The sequence below is a fragment of the Pollachius pollachius genome (genome assembly GCF_949987615.1).
Source record: "Pollachius pollachius genome assembly, chromosome: 17".
Classification (NCBI taxonomy): Eukaryota; Metazoa; Chordata; class Actinopteri; order Gadiformes; family Gadidae; genus Pollachius; species Pollachius pollachius.
The window spans coordinates 17,874,487-17,897,623 of record NC_136950.1 but is presented as its reverse complement, the minus strand read 5'-3'; the positions used below and the strand labels follow the sequence as shown (position 1 = coordinate 17,897,623).

At 49.0% G+C, this 23,137-nt stretch overlaps 1 protein-coding gene across 1 annotated transcript; it reads right to left on the bottom strand.

Moving 5' to 3' along the window:
• Positions 1-340: 340 nt before the first annotated feature.
• Positions 341-16,971, bottom strand: dipk2ab (divergent protein kinase domain 2Ab). The gene is made up of 4 exons (XM_079754334.1): positions 16,550-16,971; positions 8,158-8,990; positions 5,526-5,829; positions 341-2,527 (listed from the first exon to the last, which is right to left on the bottom strand). The coding sequence occupies exons 2-4, from the start codon at positions 8,809-8,811 to the stop codon at positions 2,178-2,180; spliced, it is 1,308 nt and encodes a 435-aa protein (XP_079610460.1). The 5' UTR covers positions 8,812-8,990; positions 16,550-16,971; the 3' UTR covers positions 341-2,177.
• Positions 16,972-23,137: the final 6,166 nt, after the last annotated feature.

Below are 23,137 nucleotides of genomic sequence, written 5' to 3'. Positions count from 1 at the left end.
CCGGCCTGGCGCGCCTCCCCAGCCCGTGTTCCGCGCGTTATTAAATATTCTCCCAACTTCCAATCCTGGATGTTTGCCTTGAAACCGCTCTTATAGGGACAGGTTTAAAATGGAGCCAAGTTACTGCAGCAGAATACTTCAATAACGAGCCGAGAGGAGCCGAGTGGACATGAAAGAAACATCCACAGATTTGGAGAGAGAGAGAGAGAGAGAGAGAGAGAGAGAGAGAGAGAGAGAGAGAGAGAGAGAATGGCTGCGGGCCATCCAAACAGAACACCGCACACACACACGGCTACATATATAGATCTTGATTTATTTGTCAAATTTAAACCCACTAAAAGTCGTCAATACAACTTTTGAATGAAAAGGCACAGGAAAATCAGACGCGGCTGATATAATACTTAACAGAAAAATGTACAAAGCAGACAGAAAAACTCAACCCCACCTGACCAGCCATCCCCCGGAGAACATGTTAGCCAGTCTATTATTTTATTGCATTTCCAAAGTGATGCGCTAGGCTACAAGCTAGGCTGCTAACGATATGCTAGGCTCCTAGCGAGGCGCTAGCTGGCTAGCAAATCGCTAGACTGCTAGTGATATGCTAGGGTCCTAGCGAGGCGCTAGGTGTCTAGCAACAAGCTAGCCTGCTAACGATATGCTAGGGTCCTAGCGAGGCGCTAGGTGGCTAGTCAATAGCTAGACTGCTTGCGATATGCTAGGTCACCTAGCGGGGCGCTTGATGGCTAGCAACAAGCTAAGTTGCTAGGAAAGAGTACGGGGCTAACCAAGAGCTAGGCTTCCAGCGATGATGCTAGGCTACTAGCCACTATCCTATAGCTATTAGCTTATGTTTGTGATTAGCTTCCATGTATTGGTCCACTGGTTGATGAACCAGTCCAGACTGACTGGGAGGAATTGGAGGAGGATGAAGTAGTCATCGTGTTACTGATCGGGAAGAGGAACGGGAAACAGAACCATATAAGGACGTCTACAGGTCAGGTGGGAGGATCAGGTGAACATACATAAAACATAAACAGGTCACTTTTTCAAACGTTACAGAAAACATTACGATGATGTCCGGGTTATCAATAATCAATAATTTATAGGCTGCCTTGGCGCTGGTTCCTAGACGAACCAGCAGGGTTCCTATGACGGGTTCCTATGACGGGTTCTTATGGCGGGTGCTACCCCGGTAACATGATTGCTATGGCTACGCTCTGGATCTGGGTTACGACCGGGTCTGTGTGAGCCCTCCTGCCTCTTTGGTACCTCTTCACACGCTAGTCCTAGACCACCTGAAACCCCTCCCCTAGTCCTAGACCACCTTAAGTCCCCTCCCCTAGTCCTAGAAACCACTTAGCAACCCCTCCCCTTCCTAGTCCTGGACCACCTAAAGATCCCTTTCTAGTCAAAGTCCTGGACCACCTGTAGACCCACCCCCCTCCCGGACCATGGCACCAGGAGTCCAGGCGCAGCAGGTGGCTGAAACACTACAGAAGTGATGAGGTTTGATTCCAACACACAACAGCAACTAAAGGACAAAACAGTTGGAGAGCTTAGAGTTGGCAGACCCAACACAGTCTGGGCTGCCCGAAGCAGCTGATTGGCTGGCAGGAGGGGCAGGGGGGCGGATCCAGCCTCCTTCCCTCCATTGTCTCTCAGCACTTCAGAGGTCCTTGGCTCAGAGTCTCAGGTTCAACCTCCTTTTCCTTTTTTTTTTCCTTTCCTATAAAATGTCAAGAGGTTCTTGAAGCTAGCGCTATGTGCTACAGCTGGGAGCTAGCACTGTGGGCCGATTCTGTGTGCTAGCATTGGAGGCTAGCGCTGGAGGCTAGCAATGGGAGCTAGCGCTGGAGGCTAGCACTGGGAGCTAGCGCTGGAGGCTAACTCTAGGGCGCTAGCACTGGAGGCTAGCACGGGGAGATAGAACTGGAGGCTAGCATTGGAGGCTAGCGCTGGAGGCTAGCACTGGGAGCTAGCGCTTGAGGCTAGCACTGGGAGCTAGCGCCAGAGGCTAACACTGTGAGCTAGCACTGGGATGCAACACTGGGAGTCAGTACCGTTGGGGGGGGGGGGGGGGCAGCTCCATTACAGTAACAACCAATCGGACCCCTTCTCCTGCTCAAAAGTCCAGAGGTCAGAGGTCAGCCCCAGGAGTCCAGAGGTCGCGGCCGCCACTACCTGGCGGTGGCCAGCGAGGCGGAGGAGGTGCTGAGCTGCGTCAGGTAGTCCCGCAGCTCCTTGGCCGCCTGGAAGCGGCCGTAGCGCCGGCGGGGGTTGGTGCACTCGTCCAGCAGCGCCTCCAGCTGGCCGTCGCGCGTGACGTGGGCGGGGGGGTCGTGGAGCAGGCCCCCCGTGGTGCCGCGCCAGGTGGCGTACCGCGACAGCAGGTTCTGGCACACGGCGTAGTAGTTGTGGTCCACGGTGACGCGGGAGCACAGCGCCTCCTTGGAGAAGGAGAGGCACGCCTCCTTGTCGCACTCCTCGAAGCGGGACTCGTACCACACGTCGTAGTTCTCCGGCCGGTCTGGGGGAGGAGGAGAGGAGGAGGTGTTAATAACATATTGTAGTTCTGTGGCCGATCTGAGGAGGAGGAGGAGAGAGGAGGAGGTGTTAATAACATGTTGTAGTTCTCTGGATGGTCTAAGGAGGAGAGGAGGAGAGAGGAGGAGGTGTTAATAACATGTTGTAGTTCTGTGGCCGATCTGAGGAGGAGGAGGAGGAGGTGTTAATAACATGTTGTAGTTCTCTGGACGGTCTAAGGAGGAGAGGAGGAGAGAGGAGGAGGTGTTAATAACATGTTGTAGTTCTCCGGCCGGTCTGAGGAGGAGGAGGAGGTGTTAGGAACATGTTGTAGTTCTCCAGGCGGTCTGGGGAGAAGGAGGAGGAGGCTTTAGTAACATGTCATAGTGCTCTGGACTTCATTGACTTCTCTGGAGGTGATAACTAGTTTCGGAAGGAGGAGGAGTCAGGACATTGTGGATATTAAAAGGAGGCATTACTTTAATAATCAACCTTTAATTAAAACATATGGTTGTAGGGTTGTCTTGATGATAGAGACATTACTGGGATGGATTATTATGGGATGAATTCAGATCGAGAGCTATAGATAGATATACAGATGGAGAGAGGAATATCTAGACAGAGGAAGAGAGATATAGAGACAGATGGAGGAACAGATAGGCAGAGGGAGAGGGACGGACAGAGATACAGAGAGAGGGAGAGACAGAGGGAGAGAGACAGACAGAGATACAGGAGGAGAGACAGAGATACAGAGAGACAAAGAGACAGGGAGAGTTCAGTATCAGAGCAGATCAATGTGCGCAGCATGAAGCCCCAGAGAACATCCCATAATCACACCATCAGCACTTTAATGCACTCCTCTCGGCTGCCACGGCAGCTGCATCACACACTGTCACCAGATACATACACACCACACACTACACACACACACACTACACACACACACTACACACACACACACACAGCCCCGGGGGGCTGATACACCTCAATCAGCGAAGGTGATTCAGATTGATGCTGCTCGCAATATATATATAAATAAGTATACATGTATGTGTAAGTTTGTGTGTGGGTGTGTGTGTTAAACTAGAGACAGTAGAGGCTGGTGAGTTTAACTAGAGGCTGGTTAGTTTAACTAGAGGATGGTTAGGTTAACTAGAAGCAGTAGAGGCTGGTGAGTTGAAATAGAGACTGGTTAGTTTAACTAGAGGCAGTAGAAGCTGCTGATGAGCTTAACTAGAGGCAGTAGAGGCTGGTGAGTATAACTAGAGACTGGTTAGTTTAACTAGAGGCAGTAGAAGCTGCTGTGAGCTATAGGCAGTAGAGGGTGGTGGTGAGTTTATCTACAGGCAGGCAAGTTTAACCCGTGGTAGTACATGGTGATGGTTAGTTTAACCCCTGGCAGTAGAGGCTGGTTAGTTTAACCCGTGGCAGTAGAGGGTTGTTAGTTGAAGGCTGAGCCTAGGGAAGCGGTTACACACACAGTGTCACAACATTTCCAAACCAAAGTGGATGATTTCCAATTCTAATGAAGTCAGCTGGTCTCTACGGGTCTGGAGCAGAAGACACACACAGACACACACACACACACACACACACACACACACACACACAGTGAGGACAACATGATGTCTCTGTAGTCCAGTCCTGATCAAAGATTCACGACGGGCGACTGCTTGCAAAAGCATCACATGGCTGCGCTCTGAAACTGGGCCGTTGTGAATCTGTACGGGTCGACTACAGCGGGCTGCCTTGCTATAGACAGGGAGCTTCACTAAGATACACCAGGAGTTGGAGGCTGGCAATGCACCAGCTCACCCAAAAAAACCAAACAAACTTCAGGGACTGGATTTCACCTGGAGAGACGCTAAATTAATGATAGCTCTGTGATTCTTGGCAACTGGTGAGAAACGAATCATCAAGAGGTTGATATTTCCACTTGTTATGATGTTAGAGTTCTCCGGCTTAGAAAGTACCGGTGCATACTTTAGGTTTGCTAAAGATATATGTGGTGTCAGTGTTGTGGTCGCCATGTTTAGTAAGCAGTGGATATACGTGAATACTTTCTTAAACCACACCGCGGTTTGACACGGTCAATCACTGGAGACGACAGCTTCAGACTCTCTCGACTAACCAGTTCAATCTAAGAGCTGGGACTGGTGAGGGAAGTTAATGTGAACTGCGCTGCAGCCTTAAGCGGCGACTGCTGCCTTAAGCGGCGACTGCTGCCTTAAGGGGCGACCTGCCCCATATAGGAGCAACTTCAGCTTTAAGGAGTAACCTGCAGACTTAAGGGGCGACCTGCAGCAATAAGCAGAGACCTGTAGGCTGGCTGAACCCTTAAGGGGCGACTTGCAGCCTTAAGGACCAAATGCACCCTTAAGGAGCGACCTGCAGGATGGCTGCACCCTTAATGACCAACTGCACCCTTAAGGAGTGCCTGCACCCTTAAGGAGCGCCTGCACCCTTAAGGAGTCACCTGCAGGCCGGCTGCATCCTTAAGGAGTGACCTGCAGCCTTAAGGAGTCACCTGCAGGCCGGCTGCACCCTTAAGGAGGCTGGGATCCACACTCCCCAGTTATGGGGGAAAGTATGACGCAAATAAAAGTAATGTTCTGGTTTTTACAGACGTGATGCAAGACAAAACCTGCATGGTGCTCCGAAGATGAACCCAGGCAGACAACCAATACTGGGCCAGCTGAGGAGGAGGAGGAGGAGGAGGAGGAGGAGAAGAAGAGAATGAGGAGGAGGAGGAGGAGGAAGAGAATGAGGACCAGGAGAAGGATGAGGAAGGTCTGGAAGATGAGAAGGATGAGGAGGAGGAGGAGGAGGAGGAGGAGGAGGAGGAAGAAGAGAATGAGGAGAAGGCGAATGAGGAGGAGAAGGAGAAGGAGAATGAGGAGGAGAAGAACAGAATGAGGACTAGGAGAAGGATGAGGAAGGTCTGGAAGATGAGAAGGATTAAGAGGAGGAGGAGGAGGATTAAGACGAGGAGGAGGACTCACTCTGCTTGATCAGCCTCTTGTCGGCCACCAGGACGTTCTCGGCGTCCACCACGATCACCTTGCCGTCCCGCGGCCCGACGGCGAAGTTGTCGAAGCTGACGTCCAGCAGGTAGAGGGCGAAGTCGAAGTCGTTGTTGGTGAGCTGCTCGGCGATGTCCATGAGCTGCCGCGCCAGGTCCACCCTCTTCTCCCACGGCGCGTTGTAGAAGCTCCACAGCTCCTCGCCCACGTAGTTCACCGCCACCACGCGCCCGCACGCCCCCAGGTACTTAGCGAACGGCCAGCCCTCATCGGACGGGAAGCTCTGCGGCGGAGGGACGGGAGATGGAGACACCGTCCTGTCACGCTTTACGTTTACATCCAGGGCGTTTAGCAGACGCTTTTAGCCGAAGCGACTTACAATAAGTACATTTGTCAGAAGAAAGAGAAAAGTGCCAAGCACTAACAATTGTGAGCCCATTCCCCGTATATATCAGAGACAGCTAGGATAAGACGATACACGATTCTAAGTACCCGCTCGTGCTGCTGTGGTCTCTCTGGAGCGCTCTACGCTCGATAGTGGAGCACTTACACGATGCTATACATTAAGAGATTACATATATCAAGTCGTGTATCATGTTGTACTTTATTTGACTTGCTACATGCTTGGGCAACAGAGGGTTCGTGTGAAGGACGCTCTTGGAGCGATCGTGTCAGACATACGGTGGACCAGAGTGATAGCCAGGGGGCGTGGCCAGGAGCCAAGCTGGGGGTGTGGTCAGGAGCCGGGCTGGGGGTGTGGTCAGGGACCGGGCTGGGGGTGTGGCCAGGAGCTAGGCTGGGGGTGTGGTCAGGGACCGGGCTGGGGGTGTGGCCAGGAGATAGGATGGGGGTGTGGTCAGGAGCCAGGCTGGGGGTGTGGTCAGGGACCAGGCTGGGGGTGTGGTCAGGAGCCAGGCTGGGGGTGTGGTCAGGGGCCAGGCTGGGGGTGTGGTCAGCAGCTAGGCTGGGGGTGTGGTCAGGGACCAGGCTGGGGGTGTGGTCAGGAGCCAGGCTGGGGGTGTGGTCAGGAGCCAGGCTGGGGGTGTGGTCAGGGACCAGGCTGGGGGTGTGGTCAGGAGCCAGGCTGGGGGTGTGGTCAGGGGCCGGGCTGGGGGTGTGGTCAGGGGCCAGGCTGGGGGTGTGGTCAGGGAAATAAAGTTCAATGAGCATGATACACAGCACACCCCTCCGTCTCCCCAGGATGGAGGGGGAGAGGGAGGTGTGTGTCTGTGTCTGTGTGTGTGTGTGTGTGTGTGTGTGTGTGTGTGTGTGTGTGTGATTGTGTGTGTGTGTGTGTGTGATTGTGTGTGTGTGTGTGTGTGTGTGTGTGTGTGTGTGTGTGTGTGTGTGTGTGTGTGTGTGTGTGTGTGTGTGTGTGTGGTGAATACAACAGACACACCTTGTGTGCTTTATTACAGCATTGCTCGTCACCTGCAAATCAGCAGTTTGCCACCTGGCAGCTAGCAGAGAAGATGATGCTACCTGGTCTGAATTCTCTGCATACTCCGTCCTCAAGAGTCTACAGATAGCATGTCTGGACAGGAGCAGGCACACACACAGACCCGAACACAGACCCCACAGGCACAAGCACACACACAGACCCACATAGGCACGCACACACACACACACACACACACACACACACACACACACTGACACTGTCCTCACAGGACTTTTATGTTGGAAAATAAAACGTAGGGTCGTCAACAGCCAGAGACAGAGTTTCGTTTGCCAGAGCAATTTGAAACAGTGAAGTTATATTTAGTTTTGAGTATTCCACTTCATATAGTTGTTATATTTTTATTTTCATGCCCAGTATTCCATTTCGTTTACAGCTTTCTTTTATTTCACATCTTGTTTGTGTTTCTTTGATACTTCTTCTTTTCAAATTGCGTTGTTGAAGGAGCCTGAGCCTGAGCCTGCTGCTATAATTGTTGTGCGTTTGGCAATAAACCATCTTGAGTCTTGCATCCAACAAACATGCGTCCCCTACACTAACATGCTCCTTCCCTGACGCACTTCAGCCAGCAACCTCCAGTCTTATCAGCCGGGGAGCGAAAGAACGAGCAAGAGACATTGTGCCTGTGACCGTAACCAACCCCCCCGCCCAGGGCAGATCTCCCCACCCAGGGGGTAACCCCCCATAATGACCAGGTCACTGAACATGCCGCCTATTACATTACGCTATTTACTCAAGAAATCGATACTGTGACCCTGAGTGTTAGCGGGGTCCTCGGCGACAAAGGGCGTCCGGAGCAGAGGTCTGCCATTCATAAATAACAGGCCGCCGAACACCCTCATTGACCAATCAGAATAGAGCAATCAACAACGCCTTCTAAACGGAGTCGAGCTACGTGTCATCTAGGTCAGGAGAGAGAGGTTAGCCCAGAGCTACTTGTCAGCCGTGTGATTCACATTGAAGTTAGCTCGGAGCTACTTGCTACAGTGTTGCTACCCTAAGAGACTGGGATGAGGGAGTGTTATCCACCTGATCAAGCACAGGTGGTGGCTGGGCGCACACACACACACACACACACACACACACACACACACACACACACACACACCCCTATGGATGTAGCGTTAGCAGCGCAGGGCCTGTATAACCTACCTGTAGAACCAGGGGCTCAGGGTTGAAGGCCAGCGTCATGAGGAGCTGCATCTTCTCCGTGTCCTTGAGGTTCTTGAGCAGGAAGCTGCCGGAGTCCTTGGTCTCGGCGTAGCGCCGCACCACCCGGTCCAGAAGCCTCTGGGAGGGGCAGTGCACCAGGTCCGACCAGCCCTCCACCACCTCGGGCGTCAGCAGCCGCACCTCGCCGTTCAGCCGGGCGAACTCCGTCTTGTAGACGCCCTGGATCAGGTCGCAGCGGGAGCGGCCCGTCGCCCGCTTGCAGATCTTCTGGTCGATGTCGGCCAGCTCCTGGTTGGAGCCCAGCCTCTTCAGCACCACGCGGCGCGTGCCCTCCCGCGGCTCGCCGTACTGCGCGAAGTACACGTTCTTCACGTTGAACACGTCCAGGAAGCGCAGGCGGCCCCAGGCCTCAAACGACACCTGGCCGTTCATGAACTTGCGGCACCAGCTGGTGCCGAAGCAGGCGGGGCACTTGTTGAGGTTGATGAAGCGGCGGTCCGTGAGCTCGTTCTTCTGGAAGGACGCCAGCAGGCTGTGGGTGTTCATCAGCAGGATGACCAGCAGGCCCAGCGCCGCCAGCAGCTTCACGCAGCGGTACACGCGGCCCAGCTTCAGGGGCACCATGCGCAGCATGGTGGGGCACGCCAGGGTCAGGGGTCAAGGGTCAGCTGAGCTTTGGGGGGGGGGGGGGGGGAGCTAGTCTAGACACACCAACATGATGTGGCCGTCTAGAGCAGGGGGCGGGGTCGAGGGTGAGCGGGGCCAGGGATGGACGGCCGCCCGTCAATCATGGTGTCCAATCAGACGGCAGCCTGGAAGAGAAGGGAGGAGGGTGTTATAATGACATCGCTACACAAAACAGAGACTTACGGGAGATTACGCACAAACACACACAATACGACAGACTAATTCTGGAGGCGAGGTGGAGGAGGAGCGAGGAGGAGTTGAACCTTTCTTGTGCCACCCTATAATTTCAACCCTGTAATCTGCTCTTCAAGAGAGACAGTGTTCAAAACAACCGGGAGGGAGAGAAGAGTGGGGTCTGTAGTGAAGAGAGAGGGGTCTGTAGTGAGGAGAGAGGGGTCTGTAGTGAAGAGAGAGGGGTCTGTAGTGAAGAGAGAGGGGTCTGTAGTGAGGAGAGAGGGGTCTGTAGTGAAGAGAGAGCGGTCTGTAGTGAGGAGACAGGGGTCTGTGGTGAGGAGAGAGGGGTCTGTAGTGAAGAGAGAGGGGTCTGTAGTGAGGAGAGAGGGGTCTGTAGTGAGGAGAGAGGGGTCTGTAGTGAACACAAACACACACAAAGACACAGAGAGAGAGATCTGTTCTGTAGTGAAGAGGGAGAGGTCTGTAGTGAACAGAGAGAGAGAGGTCTGTAGTGAACAGAGAGAGAGAGGTCTGTATGGAAGAGAGGTCTGTAGTGAAGAGAGAGCTCTGTAGTGAAGAGAGCTCTGCAGTGAAGAGAGAGAGCTCTGTAGTGAAGAGAGCTCTGTAGTGAAGAGAGGTCTGTAGTGAACAGAGGTCTGTAGTGAAGAGAGGTCTGTAGTGAACAGAGGTCTGTAGTGAACAGAGGTCTGTAGTGAACAGAGGTCTGTAGTGAACAGAGGTCTGTAGTGAACAGAGGTCTGTAGTGAACAGAGGTCTGTAGTGAACAGAGGTCTGAGGCGAACAGAGGTCTGTGGCGAACAGAGGTCTGTGGCGAACAGAGGTCTGTGGTGAACAGAGGTCTGTAGTGAACAGAGGTCTGTAGTGAACAGAGGTCTGTAGTGAACAGAGGTCTGTGGTGAACAGAGGTCTGTGGTGAACAGAGGTCTGTAGTGAACAGAGGTCTGTAGTGAACAGAGGTCTGTGGTGAACAGAGGTCTGTGGTGAACAGAGGTCTGTGGTGAACAGAGGTCTGTAGTGAACAGAGGTCTGAGGCGAACAGAGGTCTGAGGTGAACAGAGGTCTGTAGTGAACAGAGGTCTGAGGCGAACAGAGGTCTGTAGTGAACAGAGGTCTGTGGTGAACAGAGGTCTGTGGTGAACAGAGGTCTGTGGTGAACAGAGGTCTGTAGTGAACAGAGGTCTGTAGTGAACAGAGGTCTGTAGTGAACAGAGGTCTGTGGTGAACAGAGGTCTGTAGTGAACAGAGGTCTGAGGCGAACAGAGGTCTGAGGTGAACAGAGGTCTGAGGTGAACAGAGGTCTGTAGTGAAGAGAGGTCTGTATATCGATGAGGAACATTTGAGATCAATCTGAGGGTAGAGATACACTTAATAAAAATAAGAAATTGGTCATGTGTTAACATCGGCTGTCAAACTGCTGTCGTACAAGATGATTTTGAACAGGGCCCAATTGAGTCCCTGTGATGCGGGGCCATGTAATTGGCCCCTAACCTGTCATTTTGTCCGTGGGAACACGCCAGAAAAGTTGGGCCATGGACATCAATGGATAACGCAAATCCCAGACAAATGAAGGCCAAGAGTTGACTTCACAAAGTGGGTTGATGTTGCACCGTGCGAGTCGTTCACAGCCAACGTATGAAGCAGTACTCTGATGCATTATAAAATACACAACACACGCATGAAGCAGTACTGTCGTATTAGAAAACAGCCGAGCGTGACAGTTCCTCTTCATGAGCATACAATAGCGTAGCAGTGTAGTGTAGCGCGCTAGTCTGGTAGTGGCAGGCGGCGGCGCTAGGCTAGCCAGCGGAACAGCTAGTCTCTTGGAGGAGCCACAATGCCTCTGACCGTGTAAATCGGTCATCCTCAATTACAAGTGATTAGGACACGGCATGACTAACGGAAACACCACAGATTAGCAGGTCAACGCGTTACCCCCACAAACGGGGCAGAGAGGCTGACAGAGAGATGGAGACAGAGACAGAGAGGGGGAGAGAGAGGGGGGAAGAGAGAGAGGGGAGAGAGCAGAGGGGGAGGGAGAGAGGATGACAGAGAGATGGAGACGGAGACAGAGGGGGAGAGAGAGAGGGGAAGAGAGAGAGAGAGAGAGAGAGAGAGAGAGAGAGAGAGAGAGAGAGAGAGAGAGAGAGAGAGAGAGAGAGAGAGAGAGAGAGAGAGAGAGAGAGAGAGAGAGAGAGAGGGAGAGAGAGAGAGAGCAGGAGAGAGAGGAAGAGAGAGAGAGAGCAGGAGAGAGGGGGAGAGACCGACAGATCTTTGGTCTCCCAGTCTTTAAATACTCTAACCAGGTCAGACGTGGAACAACTGCAGTTATCTCTGATGTACCGTATTAAGTATCGCGTATACTCATTAGTATACCTGCCTTATCAACAACTGTTTATACACAGGATATCTGACTTATTAAATGCTGTTTGTATACAGTAGATCTGCCTTATTAAATACTGCTTATATTAAGTATATCGGCCCTATTATATACTGTCTATATTAAGTCTCACCTCCTTATTAAATACAGTATATCGCCCTTATTAAATACTGTTTATATTAAGTATAACTGCCTTATTAAATACAGTATATCTGCCTTATTAAATTCGCAATGTGTAACGTAAACTAAAATGTAGCTGAAAATAACAAGGAAATATCTGTGGTCAATAGTTATTTCAGTTATATTATCAATAAAACTACCATCGTACAACAGCATAACAGATATATTCTGCACATAAATAAAAGGTGCACCACCCGCGGTGTTTGTTTACATGAATCTCCCCACTAAACTCCCAGAAACCCCCTGACTCTGCCCAGACAGGTGAAGAGGAAAGAACACGCTTCTATGAACTCTGAAAGTCTCCAGCCTACTGACTGTGATGGCCTCAATCTGATGCATTTTTGCTTTAAATACAATTTACATACAGTATATTTGCCTTATTAAATACTGTTTACATACAGTATATCGCCCTTATTAAATACTGTTTACATACAGTATATCGCCCTTATTAAATACTGTTTATATTAAGTATAACTGCCTTATTAAATACAGAATACCTGCCTTATTAAATACTGCTTGCATACAGTATAGCTGCCCTATCAAATACTGTTTACAACCAGTATATCAATCTGCCTTATTAAATACTGCTTATATACAGTATATCTGCCTCATTAACATCGGTAAAGCACCGAACACGTGGTGGTGAACATACTGTGAAAGAGAGTTTTAAAATGTCATCATATATCTGTAAATTCATTGCAGCATCTATAGGTAAAACCAGTAGAGCGTCTTTAGGTAGAACCAGTGCAGCCAGTGCCGTGTCTCCAGGTAAAACCAGAGCAGCGTCTGAAGTTCAAACCAGTGCAGATAGGAGTTCAGAGCTGTAGGTACGAATTTGTTTTTCATGACGAAAAGTATTGAACAAGTTGGGACAACAGAGGAGACATCCTGGTTCTTGTATGCCATGAAAATGCACGCACAGCTGTCAACAACAGACTGACAACAAACAAACATCCGTCTTTAATATGTTCTAACAATAGACGTAGCATTAAGGGACTCCACGGAGACTCTGTATTCAGCATCTTGTGACTACAGAGAAGCTGTGTTTGAGCGGGTATATCCGACAGACCTGTATTTTAAATATCGGCAGATAAATAGAAATCTGCAATTTTTTCACCCACTCATATCGGCATCAGCGTCGGCCCAGAATTTCAAACATAGGTCGTGCTCTACCCTGAAGTCTGAACTGATAATAAGCGGTTTTAAATGCATTAAGACTCCTAGCTACCTGGCCTTGACTCTGAGCCTAATGGAATCATTCTTCGGCACTTTTCCCTGATTGCTCTGCAGTAAAACAATGGGCAGCAGCACCAGCCATCGATTGCAGGGTATGTAAAACAGAGCGGCGGCGTCTCTCTGTACAAATCCCTACAGAAGACCTTTAACGGCATGATATGAAATATACATTCCACTACCAGAGACATATCCAGAGAGGGGAGGCGTGAGAAACTAATTAGCAACAGACAAGCATAGCGCTGCATGGAAATATCTTCCTCAATTGGCAACACAAACATGAGCTTAACACCCAGCCAGCATTAAGCATCAGCCGCTCTGCAGACACTAGACAACAGCACTGAAGAGTAAGCAGAGCTGGTACGACAGAAGTATCAAATTAGAGATGTTCCGATACCATTTTTTCCTTCCCGATACCTGAACTTGAGTATCGGCTGATACCAAGTATAAACTGATACAGTTTATACTTGATACACTATACATTGCAGATACACTATACATTGCTGATACACTATACATTGCAGTCATCTTACGATGACTGCAATGTATAGTCGGTTCACTTACTGTCTCATTTCTTTTCACATTTACATTTATTTATTGACGTATAATCTATAATTATAATACATTGGTATTCTTGTAGTCAAGCGTCCATGCATCCATGTTATAACGATTCGGTTGCCCATACCGACTTTCCACCTCCGACCGTTAACGAACGCAGCATAATACCGTAGTGTTTGTGATGTCACGTGATGTTATCAGATCGGAGCATAGACTTGCCTCCTTGCCGATACTGCATTTTAGGCAGTATCGGAGGAATTTCCGATACTTGTATGGGAATCGAAACACCTAACGTTTTGCATGGTTTGAGCACGACAGAATCTACTCTAAAGCGATGACGTCCAAACCAAGCCAGCCGTGGTGCAGGAGAGCAGGGGACATTATTATCACGGTTTATTAATTCTTCTTCGGGTCCAGCTGGAGTTCAGCAGCCTCCTAACCGCTAGGCCTGAGAGACACTTAGTTTGAGACACTCCGGATTGAAACCAACCACATGCTGCTCGTTCCAGATGGGACCCAAACTGAGGTGCCAGACCAGCCTTCACGTCGCCACAGAAACGCTTCAATTACCACCCCCACCCCCCCCCCCCCCCCCCCCCCCCCCCCCCCCCCCCCCCGGCTCCGAGGCCAAAGAAGCCCTGGGGTCTGCTCCTCCTCTTCATCAAGACTGGTAAACACCTCTCCCAGGCCCGCGGCCTCCCAGTCGCCCAGGGATTATCGGCCTCACCCACAGAGACTCCTCGACAAATCAAAGAATGACTTTCCTGCTCATGCATTGGAGATGAGCGGCAGGGAGAGGACGATGTGGTGGATCTGGCAGATGTTAGGATACCCAAAACGCCTCATTACCGACACCCAGACAGACCCCACGTCGCTTGAAACAGAATGACACGAGAGGCTGGAAACAAAAGATCTACGTTTCAATCTCCCGACATATCGCTTATGAAACCGTTCAGAGCAGAGAGGCTGCTTTGGAGAGAACCTTTTGTAGGAGTGTTAGTGGTGACGGAGCCGGGTTTAGATAACACCGCGTACACAACACATGACACAACACTACACTACACACTACCCCCTACACAACACCATGCCCACCGCAACTCAATACAGACCTCCCTACACCCTATACCCACCTCCTCAGCCCCTACACCCTAACCCCACCTCCCTACACCCTAACCCCACCTCCTCAGTCCCTACACCCTAACCCCACCTCCCTACACCCTAACCCCACCTCCCAGTCCCTACACCCTAACCCCACCTCCCTACACCCTAACCCCACCTCCTCAGTCCCTACACCCTAACCCCACCTCCCTACACCCTAACCCCACCTCCCAGTCCCTACACCCTAACCCCACCTCCCTACACCCTAACCCCACCTCCCAGTCCCTACACCCTAACCCCCTACACCCTAACCCCACCTCCCTACACCCTAACCCCACCTCCTCAGTCCCTACACCCTAACCCCACCTCCCTACACCCTAACCCCACCTCCCTACACCCTAACCCCCTACACCCTTACCCCAGACAGACAGGGAGAGACAGATGGTTGGATTGAAAGCCGAGGGGGGGGGGGGAGAGAGATTAACTTTTGTCCATCTCTTCTGCATTTCATCTATTCTTCCGCTAATCTTTAGACATTCAATTAATAATTAATTAACCCCTTCCTCTGTGGATGAGATGAGAGGCATTGGACATGAGCTCTGTTTCCACGGTTATCGACCGGTGAGTCAATAATGTTTGATCACAAAGCCCCAGACACACACACACACATACACACAGACACACACACACACACACACACACACACACACACACACACACACACACACACACACACACACACACTCACTCTACAACTACCCTACTTAAACTATCAATATATCTAATCCATAGCAGTCTATACCAAATGTCAGTATATCTTCTACATCTACAATAACCTTCATCTATGCTTTCCGTTGGTTACTGGAAAACGTTACTTGTAGTGCTCTACGTTCTGGCACAGGTACTCTGTACTGATCGCAGTGTTTCTGTTTGGCAGTAGAAGTGGGTTTCTTGGTGAAACGCTACGGGGCTGGAACCTTCCCACTGAGGAACCACACACACACACACACTCTCACAACGTTATAACGCTGAAGGAACCTCACACACACGAAGTTAAACCACTGCCGGTATCATCGCGAGGGCCCCATGTACAATGGGAACAGGGAGCGACTAAATATACATCCGAACATCTTCTGAACAATACGTCTCTCACCGTGGAGGGAGAAGACAGTTTAAATCATGAGACGTTTCTGAGGGACCTGATGGAGACAGTCCCCTGCTGAGAAATCATTTATGTCAACGCAGCAAAAGATACTGGATCACAACAGAACTATAACAGCCTGGATCACACCAGAACTATAACAGCCTGGATCACACCAGAACTACAACAGTCTGGATGACAACAGAACTGCAACAGTCTGGGTCACAACATTACTACAACAGTCTGGATCACAACGGACCCGAAGTCTTGGTCATTCCCAGCACCCAGCAGCTAGTCAGGCAAAACCAGCTAGTTAGAATAAACCATCGAGTCAGGTCGTGGCAGTGTAAAATAATGACCGACAACACACACACACACACACACACACACACACACACACACACACACACACACACACACACACACACACACACTAAAAGTAAAGACTCGGCACATCTATACCACGGCTATAAACGCGAAACTGTGATTTTTTGCAGAATAAATACAGGTTTATTTAATGAATCCGTGTTTGACGGTGTCGTGGTCGGTCTGCACAACATGGAGATAAACAGCATCACACAGGGAGACACTGACCCGGGATGAAGCTAAAATGAACTCAGTCCAACCAAAGAAGAAGAACTCGAAGTGTTACACTAAGTACTGCTCTCCCTGGTAGGGAAGTAACCCTGTACAGTGATACCAACCAGGAGAGACCAGCAGAGAGATACAGGTCAGCACTGCTGTGGTACCAACCAGGGTCTCTCTGCTGACCAGGAGAGAACATGAGGGACCAGGAGAGAACATGAAAGACCAGGAGAGGGAGATGCGGTGGGGGTCCGGGTCAGGACCAGGACATAACGGAGGGTTCGGGGTAATAACATTAAAGAAGATTATGAACCAACCTGAATCTTTCCGCTCCTCATCGGTCCCAAACTTTCCCACGCGGCCCGATCACCGTCGCTCCTTTGCGGAATATTCCCGGAATATTACAGGTACTTTTCGACGAGGGGAAGGAGATCCGAGGATCACGACCCGCGGTGTGTTATTATGTTTCAGAGCGTTAGCCGGTTAGCCTGTTAGCCCCTCAGAAATAAACAGTTGTGATGTCTTAACTCTTGAGATCCCGGAGGTCCTCCTTCACGTCCTCCTCACGACGGATACCGTCGGCCGCTGACGTCATTAACACCCGTGTTATTATTGTTATTATTCCGTCAGGAGTCGCTTTATGTCCGCGGAGCGGCAGCACGGAACTGTCTGTCCGCAGCAAGGACCTGTCTGTCTGCGGCTCAGTCGGATCCACAATGGATCTGTTCCCACTTTGCCAACAGCGACCTCTCCGCGTTTCACGACACCGAGCGTCCCTTTACGGCACCCAGCCTTCCTCTCACGACACCCGCCGGGCGTTTACGACCGCGGTTGCTAAGCAACGACTCTCCGTATGTCTGTCCTGCAACCCTCCAATGTGAACTTCAGTGGATTTATTTTGAACGCTTTTGGACCAGGGTGGTCATATTGCATTAGATGACTTAAAGTTTGCGTGTGTGTGTGTGTGTGTGTGTGTGTGTGTGTGTGTGTGTGTGTGTGTGTGTGTGTGTGTGTGTGTGTGTGTGTGTGTGTGTGTGCGCGCACGTGCGTGTGTGTGTGTGTGTGTGTGTGTGTGTGTGTGTGTGTGTGTGTGTGTGTGTGTGTGTGTGTGTGTGTGTGTGTGTGTGTGTGTCAGGAGAGTGAAAGTGGGTCAGGCAGACCCGGGGAGACAATGTTGGGGTCACTCTCAGGCTCCGTGTTAGCGGGTGCATGAAGGCGCCAGCATGAATGTTTAATTGGCCCGGTGGCCCGGGGCGAGTCTGGCCCTGACGGCGTCAGATCATCACCGTCCTCCTCACATGCATCGCGCTGAATGCGGTCCTTGTGTCGATCGTCCTGGGCTTTTCCAGATCCTCTAAGGTTCCGCGCAGTCCGCCTGCTTCGGGAACACTGGGAAGTCATCGGGGAAAATCAGAAATTACAAAAATACGCTAATTAATAAAGAAAACTATTGTGAAGGGGGTTTGTTGCCCTCTGGGTCGGAGCGGTGCCGGGGAGTGGATTAGAGCTGCCCCCCCGGGGTTCATCAGACATTGATTTTTTTAGATTGGAGTTTAAATAAAACTATCAACGATAGTCTAACCCGAGTCGATAGAAGTCCATCGAGCAACAAACCGCCAGATAATGCATTGTTATAGCATTTTCTTAAATATTCGACTTGGATTTGTAAAAAAGATAATTAGATATGTATAAATTAGCCGTTTATGCGCGCCTCTCAGAGCAGGCTCGCATTAGCTAGCGTGTATCGCCCTCTTAAGGCCGGTGAGAGGAACTGCAGCCTCTGGCCTAAAACGGGTTTGTATCGCCCTCTTGTGGCCAGTGAGAGACACTGCGGCCTCCGGCCTGAGACGGGGATTCAATCTGAATTCTAGTAGAATACTTAAAAAGTCTGGTCACTTTTTTCTCCATCTTCCTCTATTCTTACTGAAATACGGGTAGACTGCATGGTAACTCATCACATTCTTTCTGGGTCTGGTTATGTCTTAGTCATTGTAATGAACGTTGTGATTCTGGAACCTGGTTCGTTTGTTTTGCAGCTGTAACGTTTGACCGGTAGATGACGCTGCTGAGCCACGGAGGACGATGAGACGGTCTATTTGACTAACTGTATTTAAGTGAAATTTGCTCCACGCCAGAGAGATGACCCATAGTGAGCTCTGTGTCAGAGCTTTATGTTGTTCAATTCAATTCAATTCATTTTTATTTGTATAGCCCTTAATCACCATTACAGTCTCCAAGGGCTTAACAGGCCAAATATTCATGATTAAGGGTGTTTCAGACCCGGAGGTTAAGGGTGTTTCCGACCCGGAGGTTAAGGGTGTTTCCGACCCGGAGGTTAAGGGTGTTTCAGACCTGGAGTTTAAGGGAGTTAGACCTGGGTTGGGGTCTCAGTGGAGAGATCTCTTCATCCCTCCTAGTTGAAGACATGTCAGGTCTTGCTCACATTCCTGGGAGCTGTAGCAAAATGCAAACATTCCTGTAAACATGTTCAATACTGTCAGTCTGCTGAGGTTTCTGTCTGATGGCCTGTCTGCTGATCTGTCTTTCTGCTGATCAGTGTGTCTATCTGACTTTGTGTCTGTCTCCCCTGTCTGTCTCTCTGTCTCTGTGACTATCTTTTCCACCTGTCCGTCTGTCTGTCTTTCTAACTGTCTGTTAGTGTGTCTGTCTGTCTATTTCTGACCATCTGTCTGTGAATCTGCTAATTTCTGTCTCTCTGTCTTTCTGTCCGTCCGTCTGTCTGTCCCTGTGACTGTCATGCTGTGGCTAGGGACATTAGCCATGCTACATTATTGATACTTTTCCGAGTTCATCTAAGAGTGTCGGCCTCACGGTTTACGTTACTGGACAACGGAGATAACCTGAACCTCTCTCTACCCTCTCTCTCTCTCTCCCTGAACCTCTCTTTACCCTCTCTCTCCCTGAACCTTTCCCTCTACCCTCAATTCAATTCAATTCAATTCAATTCAATTCAATTCAATTCAATTCAATTCAATTCAATTCAAAAAAGCTTTATTGGCATGAGAAATATACATGCATTATATATATACATAAAATATACATACATGCAATATACATTGCATTGCCAAAGCAGGTGAACAATAAAATAAACAGCGTTATAAAATAAAAAGTAAAAAATAAGGTATATATTATAATAATAATAATAAGTATGAACCGTTAAATACAAAATATCTATACATATCAAATGTTAGACTATAAAAGCACTTTTAAAAGTAAAATGTGCGATATTATAAAAAATAGAAAAATTACAGTCTCTCGTATAAACAGATAAGATACACTCTAAATACACAGTATTTACATTACGGAGGATTAGTGCAATTATTGTGTCCAGAGTGAGTCCAGGGGGATGAGTCTATGGGGAGTTTGAGGTCCTTCTCTCATCACAACAGGTGACGAATCTTGCTGCTGTGTTCGCACATTGTTGTATTTCTCCCAACAGGTATGGCAGTTTGTGAGCATCTGGAGTGTCTTTGAAGTCCTTGCATGCCTTTGTAATCCATGGGAAGTCTGTATTCCTGATGTCTTCGTATGACTGGCAGGAAGTCATCTATCTCTATCTCCCTGAACCTCTCTCTACCCTCTCTCCCTGAACCTCTCTCTACCCTCTCTCCCTGAACCTCTCTCCACCCTCTCTCTCCCTGAACCTCTCTCTACCCTCTCTCTCCCTGAACCTCTCTCCACTCTCTCTCTCCCTGAACCTCTCTCTACCCTCTCTCCCTGAACCTCTCTCCACCCTCTCTCTCCCTGAACCTCTCTCCACCCTCTCTCTCCCTGAACCTCTCTCTACCCTCTCTCTCCCTGAACCTCTCTCCACCCTCTCTCTCCCTGAACCTCTCTCCACCCTCTCTCTCCCTGAACCTCTCTCTACCCTCTCTCTCCCTGAACCTCTCTCTACCCTCTATCTCCCTGAACCTCTCTCCACCCTCTCTCTCCCAGAACCTCTCTTTTTACCCTCTCTCTCCCAGAACCTCTCTCCACTCTCTCTCTCCCTGAACCTCTCTCTACCCTCTCTCTCCCTGAACCTCTCTCTACCCTCTATCTCCCTGAACCTCTCTCTACCCTCTCTCTCCCAGAACCTCTCTTTCTACCCTCTCTCTCCCAGAACCTCTCTCTCTGCACAGCGACCACGCTTCCCCTCTTACCTAAATTTAGACAGCAAACAGAACATATTTGCCCAGTGTTTGTTAGGATCATTGTTAGCTAGGGTGAGCTCGTTGCCAGGGTTAACCTGGGCGAGTGTAAGATAGGGTAAGCTTGTGTTAGGGTGCAACTGTCCCAGAGACTTGTCGTAACTGTTTAAGTTCATTAATACAATTACAGCTCTCGAGTTAAGAGTGAGAATTTGTCAGCGGGGTGGGGGGGGGGGGGGGGGGGGGGGGGGGGGGGGCATGCATACAAATATCTGCATACAAATATCTCCAGAGACATGGTGACTAATGTATGATAGTAAGCATTATTGTCCCTTAACACTTTTATTGAGAAACAACACTTCCTCAAAAGGATATTGGCCTAAGCAACACCAGTAGAGGCATATACTTTTCCCTGAAATTTTAAACGTTGCAAACGTGCAAAAATATATATATTTATGTGGCATTCAGTCCAATGCTTAAAATATATCTGTCGCATTCAATAGGCCAATGCTGTGGTAAAGTGTGTAAAGTATGACCAAGTGATTCTTTCTGTTCAATAGATAGAACTTCATCAATCCCCTGTAGGAGAAATTTGTTAATGTTTGTCCCTATAAAACAATAATGGTAAAAAAATAAATACAACACATGACGGTAACTCTAAAGTCAAACCGTCCAATCTGAAGGCTCTACTTAACCTCTCCCCCTACTCACTTCCATCAATGCAAAGCGAACAGAACTGAGTAGGGGAGGGCGTAGCCTTACTAGTTTGTGAACGACAAGAAACGCAACGCAAATCAATGTGAACATGTATGAGGCTTTGTAATAAAATCCAGGACGATTTTGAAATTATTTTGAAAAAATACCTCTTTCTGAGACAAGTGTCTCAAAAAGAGGGCATGTCTGGGCAAAAGAGGACGTCTGGTCACCCTACGTACGGGGAACCCATTTGATTCGTACCTGTTCCACTGTTAAATAGCGGCGCAAATTGGTGGGCGCTATCCTGGTCTTTTCTCTGCGTGAGAAATACGAAGTGTGGCGTGTGAGTGTGTGCATGGGTTGAATTGCGTGTGTCTCACACCGAGTGCCTGAGACTTGAGAGCCCTGCAATTATTGTAAAAGATACAATATATATTCCTACCGAAATTAATGTAATTAATGTAAGGTAAATGTTACAAATTTCACATTATGCATGTGACGTAGTAGGTCATGGGACCTGACCTTTAACACAGGAAGTGTAGATCGCGGGTCAGACACAACGGGCCGAGTACGATACGGCTACAACAATTCTGTTCATGGTCCAAGAGGCGCACACGGTAATTGGTTTAATAACAGTATTAGTTAAGTGTGGGATTTAAATATTGTTTATCATTTTTTTTTGTAGTTTTCACTGTGTCAAACGGTGTAGGGGAGAACGGGGTAATGTGAGACATTGGGTAATGTGAGACACCCCCTGTATCTAGGCAACTGGACACATTTGTGGTCATGTGACCATTATGTTTTCAAGCCCCTCCCATTTTCCCTTGGCCATGAAGGAGAGAACCTCCTGGTGCTGTGGTAAGCATGTTTTTTTCACCAAAATATATTTTTTGCATGTTAAAGTAAATTTTCTTGCTGTCAACTTAATCAACTGTTGTGCCAAAGCAAATTGATTCAGGTAGAAAAACTTATATCATACATGTTGATGAACTACCAACATATAAAACCATGTGATGATGCTAGCTGAAGATTAGCCTGATTTACTAAGAGAGGTCATTTTTTCTAAAATGGTGGTGGTGAGGGAAAGTGAGACAAATGCTGTGGGGTGAAGTGAGACAGTGTCTCACTTTACCCCACCATGAGGCACAAGTTAAGTTTAGTCTTAAACATATTTTAATGTAATATTACATCACATATGTTTTATTTTTAATGTCATAAACATTGTAGAAAAGCCATCATGCCAAGGATATACAGCAGGAAGACAACCTGGGGCAAAACATCCCTTGAGGAGATGGAAAGTGCAGCCGCTGAGGTCAAGGAAGGGAAGATGTCTTTAAGAGCAGCTACAAGGGACAGACATATTGACAAGTCAAGCCTCCTAAGGTTCATGAAGAAAAAAGAGAAAGGGGAAGTAAAATCAGTAGCCTGGGGTGCAGTAGCTGAGGCAAAGAGAATATTCACAGATGAGATGGAGGAGGAGCTTGCCCAACACTTGAAATAACTAGCTGACCAGTTCCATGGCCTTCCTCCAGTTAAGTGCCGTCAACTGGCATTTGAATATGCAGAGAAAAACTATATCCCTGTCCCTGCCAATTGGACAAAGACACAATGTGCAGGTAGGCTAGGGTGTGCAAGAGATCACATGATTCTGTAGGTTAACTAAGGCCAACAGATCTTGCCACAAAGCTAAATCTTATAATAATGAATTGTCTACTCTAGGTGCAGATTGGTTTGGCAGCTTCCTAGCACGTCGCCATCTCTCTGTCCGAACTCCAGAGGCAACATCAATGGGAAGGGCTACAGCCTTCAATAAAACTACAGTCGCGGAGTTCTTTGACAATCTGGCTGTAGTGATGGACAGGTGACAGAATTAATTCTTTAGTTGCACATTTTTATGGAGGATTTACCAGTAAGATTTGTTTTTGATTCTGATAAGGTTCTTCCCTTGCGTCTCATATTTAACAGGCATAAATTCCCTCCACAGATGATTTACAATGTGGATGAAACAGGCGTATTTACAGTACAAAAGCCACGGCAGGTAAGCTACACATGATACAC